Source organism: Neophocaena asiaeorientalis, unplaced genomic scaffold, assembly GCF_003031525.2.
Source record: "Neophocaena asiaeorientalis asiaeorientalis breed wild unplaced genomic scaffold, Neophocaena_asiaeorientalis_V1.1 scaffold133, whole genome shotgun sequence".
Taxonomy (NCBI): domain Eukaryota; kingdom Metazoa; phylum Chordata; class Mammalia; order Artiodactyla; family Phocoenidae; genus Neophocaena; species Neophocaena asiaeorientalis.
Window position 1 is genome coordinate 4,994,465 of NW_020174429.1, and position 10,486 is coordinate 5,004,950.

At 35.7% G+C, this 10,486-nt stretch overlaps 1 protein-coding gene across 1 annotated transcript in view; it reads left to right on the top strand.

The window, feature by feature from the left end:
- The window catches only part of DCC (DCC netrin 1 receptor), a 782,001-nt gene that overhangs the window by 164,700 nt on the left and 606,815 nt on the right, over positions 1-10,486 (top strand). The window contains exons 6-7 of the mRNA XM_024756807.1: positions 577-727; positions 1,940-2,076. Of these exons, the coding sequence (XP_024612575.1) occupies positions 577-727; positions 1,940-2,076 (288 nt within the window). The remainder of the gene's footprint in view (positions 1-576; positions 728-1,939; positions 2,077-10,486) is intronic.

Sequence of the window (10,486 nt, forward strand, 5' to 3'; positions counted from 1 at the left end):
GACGCGCAGGCCCAGCGGCCATGGCTCACGGGCCTAGCCGCTCCGCGGCATGTGGGATCTTCCTGGAGCTGGGCATGAACCCGTGTCCCCTGCATCGGCAGGCAGACTCTCAACCACTGCGCCACCAGGGAAGCCCAACGACAGATTTTTAACACAATTCTAACATGTTTTTCTAATCTTACTTCCCAAGCCACAGAAGCAATAAACAAAGCAGAAGGAGGTGGAATAGATATTAGTGGCAGGCACACTGAAAATATCAAAAAGGTACTGATACTGTCTTGTTCTTTGATGACAGTAAGTCAGCAAGGCCTGTAGCCCACATGAGTGACTTGTAGTCTCAAGCTTTCTCCCTTTGCCTTATACCATGATGTCAACAACAGATAAGACTATTCTAATATCCTAATCCTAGAAACTAGGCATGGAAAAACTTATAGGAGTCTATTTTTTAAGTTTCATTGGCATCTTTCCATGTTTCTTTCCTTCCTCTTCATCACAGTGTCTTGTTAGAAAAAAAAAAAAAAAGTTCCAGATACATCATTTTTCATAAAAGATGTGACCCTGTGCTTTTTTCCACAGACCCAGGACTGCATAGGCAACTGTATTTTCTGCAAAGACCATCAAATGTAGTAGCCATTGAAGGAAAAGATGCCATCCTGGAGTGTTGTGTTTCTGGCTATCCTCCCCCAAGTTTTACCTGGCTACGAGGAGAGGAAGTCATCCAACTCAGGTATTATAAATTTAGGACTTTTGTGAAATATATGTTACTATTTATCTTTCTCTAATTTGATGTGAATACCTAGTAATACTAGGGTTTTTGATAATAATTGAATATTCTTTCCACATTCCTTGGCATTAGACAGTATATAAAAGACACATACCCACTGGGATAAAGGAATGGGGAACAGAGTCAGAATCCATGAGATCAATTCTAAAAGGAAATTTAGAAAGTCATTGTTGCTCTTGAGATGATCCTAACCACAGAGGCTTCAGCAAAGATACTTTGGAGGATCTCATCCTGAAGAAGTGGTGTAGAGAGTGAAATACTTCTTAAGAAACCAACTTTCTTCATTCGAATGTATAGCGAGACATGATAGGGTCTGTGCAGTTGTTGTTTTTTTTAGCTCTGATTATATCTCTCACCATCCCAGCTATAACAAATATTCAAGATAAGACAGAAGAATTTTGGCTGGCTTTAAATTACTGAACATTAATATTAAGGCATACTTAGAAAGTAAACTCTTAATAGAATTGAATACTGAGTCTGAAACATTTTGATGAGAATGGATTAGATTTCACTTAAGAAATTAATTTCATTGATTTTGAGATCTGGTGTTCTAAATAGAACACTTATATTCTATGGTAAGATAGGTTCATAGGCAATAAGCTTATCTTTAAGTTTCATCTACCTTAAGTGTTTATTTATATAACAATAATACATAGTATGGTATCACAATACTTCTGAGAATACTGAAATATGCAATAAATCCGGTTGGAGCTTCCGCATGTGAAGGTGTGTTCTCTGAATATGGTCAGGCATGCACAGTGCACTATGACATGTGACTCTGTACAAAGATTACTAAATTGGATGTCAGGACATAGGACATGGACTTCCACTGTGGGTAATTACTTCTCTGGACCGGCGGTTCTCAAATCCAAAGTGGGCCAAATTATCTTTAAGTTTCTTTTCAGTACTAACATTAGTTCCAAGTTTAATCTACTTCATTTCTTTGATCACAGCACACAGTATTCCAAAGGGAGTGGTTTACCTTGAAGGGATTTTTGAACATAAATGTAGTGTTATTAAGCTCCCATGAAATAGAGTTTTTTCTCCAGTTTTATAAATTGAGCTTTTGTGGAGTTCAATTAAACCTTTGAATACCTTGCCTGATATAGATATATATAAATCACTCTCTAATGTCGTATGTCTTCTGTCTTACAGGTCCAGAAAGTATTCTTTATTGGGTGGAAGCAACTTGCTTATCTCCAATGTGACAGATGATGACAGTGGAACTTACACCTGTGTTGTCACCTATAAGAATGAGAATATTAGTGCCTCTGCAGAGCTCACAGTCTTGGGTAAGTTAACGGCTTGAGATGAGTTTACATTGTACCCTTCAAAATATATCACCGTGATGCTATAAATGCTTATCACCAAATTGCTCCCTACGTTTATTAGTGTGAAATTGCAAAGCCCCAGTACTCCACACATATGCTTGCTCTACGTTGATTGCACAGAGGTTAAATGTAGTATTTGAATACTCGCTCATTGATTAAAATCCAGATAGATCACTCTTAGTCTAATTATTCCCATTACATAACTGAAACTTAACAAAAATTATTATCTAAAAAAAGGGGTAAATAGCAAATGAGAGGTTCCAAAATATCTGGGGGAAATAAGTGAAGAAGTGAATGAGAGAAATTGTATTAAAAAATAGGTACTTGAGTAGAAAAGTTAAATGTCATTTGAGACGACAGGGTTTCTGACATTAAACTCAGATGTGTTGGTAAAATTGTTCAGTTAATATGGAAATGCTGTAGATGTTATGTTGAAAGTGAACCATTAAAATCAAATACATCTAAAGAAAACCTGCCTAGCAAGAATCTAATTTAAATAAATGTAAGTTCATTAAATTGAGTTAGGTAGGGTCACTGTGTTATCACTGCAAATAAATAATTCTTATATGCGGTAGCTCCTCAGTCAAACAAAATGTTTTATTATCCACCAGGTTTCTTTTAGCCAGTTTCATTTGAATCATGTAGTTTAGAGAAAGTGCCTTAACATTTGAAAAATCAATTGATTTTTCCTGTAACAACACCAAAAACTTGTTTATCAGTCTTTGAATATTTTCCTCTGGAATAAATCTTTTTACCACTTAAAGAATCCAGGTAAAATCATAGGCTTCTTAAGAAGTTATTCAGTAAGAATGAAAAGGTGTGGTATACTGATTATACCTGCTAACCTATATCATAATGTTATTATGCTATCCATTTTGCTTTAAAGTGTATTCAGAAAATGCTTTCATCTGCACACAGGGTAATAACATATACGATGAGTGAGGCAATGGAGTTGTTTGTTCTTTGATCAAACTGTAAATATTAAACTAAGAATAGGCAAAGGACTCTAATTATTTGGTTTTAGAGGTAGCATTATTCTAACTAAAATATCAGCTAACTTTAAAATGGCAACAATTTAATTTACTCATTTTATATGGAAGTTTTTTTGTGAAACAAAGAGCTTCCACATTTGTAACATCAAAGTACAGTAACAGAACAGCTACCATAGCAATAACCTTGTAACGTGTATTACTGATTGATTGTAAGGCAGATGTGGTTATGGAATGAGCTAGAATTTGTGGTGATCAGAGCTAAACCTCTAACTGCAAACGCCTGAGGTCTAATTGTATACCAAAATAATGCACATATTGAGACATGTAATGCTTCATTGATATCTAAGTCAAATGTATATAAATACTGATTTCTGAGGATAAACTAGCCAAGAAATATGTGTATAGACATACATATACGCACATATTTTGACATTCGTGGCATCTTCCTCTGTTTGTTACTGGGCACGTATGTATGTTCTCCAGTCCACGTATGTATGTTCTCCAGGCCTTGATTGTTGAGCATTGTCTTGTTTCAAATTTTTATTTTTTAAAAAAGTGAACACTAATTTATCCTTATATATTTTTGTCATTTATTTGCTTATATCCTGAGGAAAATTATCAAAGAAAAGTTTATACTCTCACCAGCAGTGCAAGAGTTTGCCCCTCACAAGGGTGCATTTTTCTATTATTTGCCTATCTAACAATTTTATAAAATTGAGTCTCTTTGTTCTAATTTACATCCCTATAAAATTCAGATTATTTTTATAGTTTTACTGGATATTTGCATTTTATATTTTGTGACTTACTATCAATCTTTTTTGATCGTCATAAATTTATTGAAATAGTCATCTTTATCTGGTTTATTTGCAAGAACTCTTTATATAGGAGAACAGTAATAATGCTCTATATGCTCTGTGTGTATTTTGTTGTTTTGGGTTTGGTTTGGCTTGGTTTTAAGTTTCATATAGGGTAACACATCTTTCTCTTTATGGCTGCTGGATTTTTTGCCTTTAGACTTCCATTTTTATTCTAAATGCACCATTCTATTTCTAAAAATCTAGTTACAGATGTTGAATATGTAAATTAGAGGCATTATTAAATTTTAAATATAGATAGAGCTGCGATTGTATCTTGGTTTTCCCCCTTCCTTCCTTCCTTTCTTTCTTGAATCTTCTTGGTAACTGCGTATACATTTTAAGGATTTCCCACAGACTTAATATGACTTATAACTATTGCAGAAGGCACGGTTTAATTTAGGATGTGGTTGTAACACTGTTTTAACTATTCTTCCCAGGTTTTAAAGTAAGTGTTGATATAGCAAAATCTTTGATATAGTCTTTGACTATCCTGATATAAGCTTAAGTTCATCCTGCAGGACTGAGTTCATATGGAAAATAGAATTTATTACTTTTTTTAAGGAAAAAATACCTTCATTATCAGTGTTACTTAAATTTGGTTTTCGTCATTTTTAAGAATTTAAGTGTAATTTAAATTCTTCATAAGAAAAAATTCCACAAGAAATCCAAGCTTGTGCTTTAATCATGGATTTTATCAAACTCTTGTTTTGCCTTTTAACTCATGGTTCTTTTTTGCACTTAGATTGCCTTTGAGTGCGAACTGGCATGAACTAACAGACTATTTAAGTAGGATATAATTTTATATGCAACAAGATAAAGAGAAATTCTGTGGTCTTCCTCAAGAGTTTCAGAGTTAATGTCCGTTAAATATCATTTAAAGCATATACATTCTAAAATGAAAATTGAAAGTTCCATAATATGTAAACCTATTGAAGAAATCTATATTAGATGAGATTAAGGACAACCTTGTCTGAAATAAATTAAATTAATGTATGGTTAATAATAACCATTTATGTAATGTTTCTGACCTATAAGAATAACCATCAATACAGTATTGGTAGACCTCTTTTGAGTACATGCATTGCACTGGGTTCCAGAAAGGCTACACAAAGGTTTGAAGTCTGGCTTTCTGCCCTTGCAATATAGTTATAAATTCATAGTCAGGTACCTTCATGACTTTTGAGTAAGGTTTTTTTCCATACTGCATGTAAACATGGGATCTGTGAAGCTGTGAAGAGTTGATAGTCTCTGCTTTCGTAAAAGATAGAGCCTAAACCAATGGTGACAGGAGAAATGTGGAGATGAGGATCCAGAGGGAGGCTCTTTGAATACCATTGCGAGCTTATATTTTGTTTAAATCACTAAAGCCATGATTATTTTTTTAAACTCTAGTTTTTAACAAGGATCTAAAGAATGGTATTCTGTCAATTCTTATTTTCAAAATGTCCAGATTTCTGGCTCAAGAGCTATAATCACCGTTTCTGAACATAAATACATCCTTTTCTCCATCTACCCGTTACCCTCATGCACACCTCCCTGCACACATCAAGACAACACTTAATAAGCATTGAGGAGATTTACCACTGCCTTAGGTCTCGATTCATTGTCCAAAGCAATGCAGAAATGCATATGTTAAAAAGCTATTTGATCTTTAACCAATAAAGTGCTTGACCTTGGACAAAGCCTGTGCACCCTTGTCCATACGCACTCAGAAGGAGATGGGTGGAAAGTTCACTCTTCAGTAAAAGCCATTAGGTCTAACATCAATGAGAAAATGAAAGTATTTTTGAATTTTCCAGAAAAGATTCTAGAATTCCTTTTAAAGCAGTCTGTAGCGATACAGGCAATACGCTGTTAAAAGTTGGCCTTTGTGTGTAGGTTTTCTCAGTTATTTGCCTTAGGTTGGCTAGAAGTGTCACAAACTGGCTTTGTAGGACACAAATAATTCTACTGGGTCGGTCTTTTACACATAATTGAAAACTTGAAGCGAAACCTAAGAGTTCATATCTTCCACCCAACAAGTGGCACGTGTTACTTTATCTGGTGTTTGAGTTTATGCTTCTCCCAAGTAAACACCTTTGAAAAGAAGTCCTTTGAGACAGGTATTACCCCTTCCTGAAACTCCTCCTTAAGGTGGCTGGGATCCATGTGTCACCCTTTAGGAATGTGTTCAGAAGAGCTTTCTCTACTGACCTGAGCATATTCGCCTTACACAGATACGTTCTTTAAGCCTAAAGGTGGTGGATTCAGAATATTAAATTATATTTCAAAATATATAATATATATACATGTATATATACATATGTATATGCACATGCATACACATAATATACACATATATATACACATATTCTCTATTTCTAAGAAAATTTCAAAATCTAGTCCCATATTCTCTCGAATGCTTATGGTTATCTCAACCATTAAATAATGTATTGATTTTGCAAATAATTAGATCATAGCCAAAGCTATTCAGAAAGTTTTAGAAAAACCATCTTAAACGTGAGTTGAGAGCAGATTAAGATACATGGGGGAAGTTAAAGACCCCTGTTTAAAAAATATAATTCTGTAATGTCATGAGTTAGAAAATTCCACCATAGTAGCTCACTTTCTTCTGAAAATGCTATTGGACAATAAAAGAGCTGGCTGGGTGTATATATAACAAGCCAACCAATTACAGTTTCTAGTCCCAGGTAGACAACTGAGCCACAGTATTAGTAGTAAAGTAGCACCCAACTGTTGGGGCCTCCTGTATACTCTTTCAAGTACTCTTCGGGCATAGAGAGACATATGACACAGATCCAGGCCTCAAAGACTAGTTAGGTAAACAGACAAGAAGTAGGCAATTACTAAAAAAGTCAAAGAACAGCTGGGAGAGAGGGAGGTGTGGGACCCTGAATAAAGATTTCAACAAAGATGAAAGAATGGGAGTTGGGGCTAGGACATTGGGAGGAGAGGTGGAAGGAGAGCCTTCTGGCAGGGGGAAGGAAGTGGGCAAAGGTTTAGAGATAAGCAAGGGATGGAGAAAGGCGAGTGATTATGGGTACAGAGGGAATCTGATGGTGGAGTGGAAAAGTGGTATAGATCCTGACTATGTTGCTAATGTGGTTAGATTTTTATCTTAAGGGTAATGGAAAGATATGGAAAGATTTTTGAGTTGTGGCTTACCAACTTTTCATCTTGTTTAGTTATCTAACTCTCTTATCCTCAGTCCCTTCTTTTGTAAAGAATGATAATTACTTCATCATAGGATTTGATGACTACTTGGGTATGAGAATTGGGAGAGAAGGGTTCCAGAATATAGCAAGACACAGGTTTGGGTGCTCCGGGAAATAAAGAAATGTAAGATGTTCTTCCAGCCCTCATGAGAAGCCTAGAACGTAGTTGCAAAGATTAAGCAAAAACAAACTAAAACAAAATGCCATAAATATTGAAACATCCCATGTATTCTCTTCATAACCAGTTTTCCTCATCTATAAAATGTCCATAGCAACAACTGGTCCCTGCATAATTCTCACAAATTGTGGAGGAATCATATAATGATGTCCTAACAATACACAGAGATAGTTTTTTTTAGAAATTTAGAAATCGCTAAATTTAAATCTAAATTTAGATTTAGAAATATCTAGAAACATAGACAAAAAATTAGGTTTGTGGCACAAGGATGATATCCAAATTCATGAAGCATTTTATATTTTTTACTTTCCTCTGTGCCTCTATGGCCTGCTAGTCATTCTTTTTCCCAGCTAGATTGTGAGAAACTTAAAAACCGATGCTGTGTCTTTTTTGTCTTGGCCACTCAAACTCTTGGTTTGTTCTCAGGCTCATCTGAGTTTTAAATAGATGAAATACAATTGAATGTGCATTGTACATAAATTATCTGACTTTCTATCAAAATATTTCATAAGCTCTCCATCGAAACTCTTGTTTTTTTTCCTACCCCACTGTTATGTGCTGAATTGTTTCCCCCAAATTTCTATGTTGAAGTTTTAATCCCCACTGTGACTGTATTTGGAGAGAGGACCTTTCAGTAGGTAATTAAGGTAAATGAGGTCGTAAGGGTGGGGCCCTTATCCAATAGAAATGATGTCTTTATAAGAAGAGGAAGAGGAGATGGGGTGTGTTCAGGGTGGTATGGCAGTAGACCACCCTGTCCCTTCCAAACTCTGGAGCTTTCCTACACTGCCTCCCTCCCGCCGCCTTTTAGATGCTTCCGGGCACCTGGTGTGTATTGAGTGCCCTCTGTGCCTGGTTCATTGCTGATTTCTGTGAGGCTTTATAAAAGAATGAGAGCGTGTCCGGCCACAGCTGTAGTCTTCTGACCCTGGTCTCCAGTCACAGCAGCCCTGGGTTTGAAGTGATTACAGGCTGCCTGTGCACTGGTAATTGGTAATGTGGGCAGTGGAAAAGTTGCAAGGGTTACAGGTTTTACGGGATCCATACTGGTCCCTTTCCAAATAGGACAGCCTTCAGTGACTGTGACAGTGACCAAGTATGAGACGGTGGAGGGAGTCAGGCTGTCATGCATTCACTGCCTAAGGCCTGAATCTGCCCCCCGCCATGACCCCAACACCACCCCTGTGGATGAGCATAAGGGTTTCCTGCCAGGTGGGCCGATCACATGCTGGAAAAAATTTTTAAACATAAAAAGAAGAGGAAGCAATGTCAGATCACTCTCTCGGCGCACACACACAGAAGAGACCATGAGAGGACACAGAGAAAAGCCATCATCTGTAAGCTACAGAAACAGGTCTCACCAGCAGCCAACCTTGCTGGCACCTTGATCTTAGACTTCCAGCCTCCAGAACTAAGAAAAAATAACTTTCTGTTGTCTAAGCCACACAGTCTGTGGTATTTTGTAATGTATACCACAGACTAATACAACTATAAAAAGGGTGGTTGTTCTATGCATTAACCTGTTGATCTTGATCAGTTTTACAGAGACAGGAGCTACAATGGAGAAGTATATTACTAACATTTCTTACATATTGTTAATATGGACAATCTTCAATTTCCAGGAGTGTTAAAAAAAAAAAAAAAAACCTCCCTCTTACAATAGCAATTAATCAAAACCCATTTCTTCATTTATACAATTGATTATATGTAGTTCTACTATCCTTGTAAATTTAGTGTTTGCTTGTCTTATTTTTTCTTCAATATCATCATCTTTTTATTTAGTAATTTTGAAGTATAAGGTACCACTTTAGATCCTATCATATTAAATTATCTGACCAAATTTTAATAATATATATATATTATTATTAACTATGAGAAAACTGTGTTTGTTTTCTAAATCAACTCTTAGGTATTCTCTATAAATTCACCTTACTACAACAAGCATGTAAATGTTGACACACACCATCAACTCTCAGATATGTCTAGTAAGGAAAGGAAAGGAAGGAAGGAAACGTGATAATTAAAAATTGATATGGCTTTATTTTTTACATATGCTTTAGTTTTATAATTTTTTGTGAAACATATGTATCATTTGCTGCTTCTTTCCCAGCATGGATAGTTGGCCAAGCAGAAAATTAACCCATCCATTTGTTTGGAGAGTAAGTGGCACATTCACCTACCATTAAGGTGTTCAATCACCTCCTTTATAAACTCGCTGGTGGATCACCCACGTTGGGTTTTAGGCTTATGTTCTTAGCCATGAATGGAAAATAGTTATCCTAAAATATATTAATTAATATAATATTTACTCTTTTATTACAATGTGTAACTGTTTGAATGGAGTTCTTCTGAATTTACTGCTTCTGCCTAAGTAGCAGTCCTTAAATTTCATGTTTACCTATAATTGGCCTTTATTAGCAGTGACACCCGACCCCCTCACCCATATGCATTTAATGATCATAGTCATAAAAGCTGTGCCTTAGGTAAGTTTATATCGATTATCCTTCACAGGTAATTGCCAAATGGATCATATTGAAGTTAGAGTTTTTCCATGTGGGGGTGTGATCCCAAATGTAGGATGCAAGTGCATAAAGTAAGGCAGAATTAAAATTTTAAAATTCATATATTAGCTATTTCTTCCCATCACTGTGTTGATTAGTTATCATAATTACCTTCCTCACCTGAGATCACCACTGTCATGACAGTATGCAAAAGTTCTATCCAAAATGATGTTTAGAAGATTCTGTGGAACACATATAGGTATTAGAAGAAGAAAAGTGGTAAACTCAGGCTGTTAGTGATAAAATTATTTGATTACGACTGCAATTATACCCGGCTATGGAAATACTAGTTGGATTAGTGGTAGGATTTATTTATTTATTATACAGATATTTATGTGCAGGCCTACTATGTGGATCTCTACTCTCCTTCCCTCTTCCTTTGGAGAAAACAATTTGAACAGTGTTTTGCATTTATCCTTGAGATGATTATGATCTAATTTTTTTCTTTCTCGGACAGATAAGGAAGGAAGTAGAGGCCCCAGAGGGAAAGGCAAAGGCTATGTACTAATTCAGAGCATTAAAAAAGGCAATCTAAAAAAAAAAAAAAAAAAAAAAAAAAAAAAAAAAA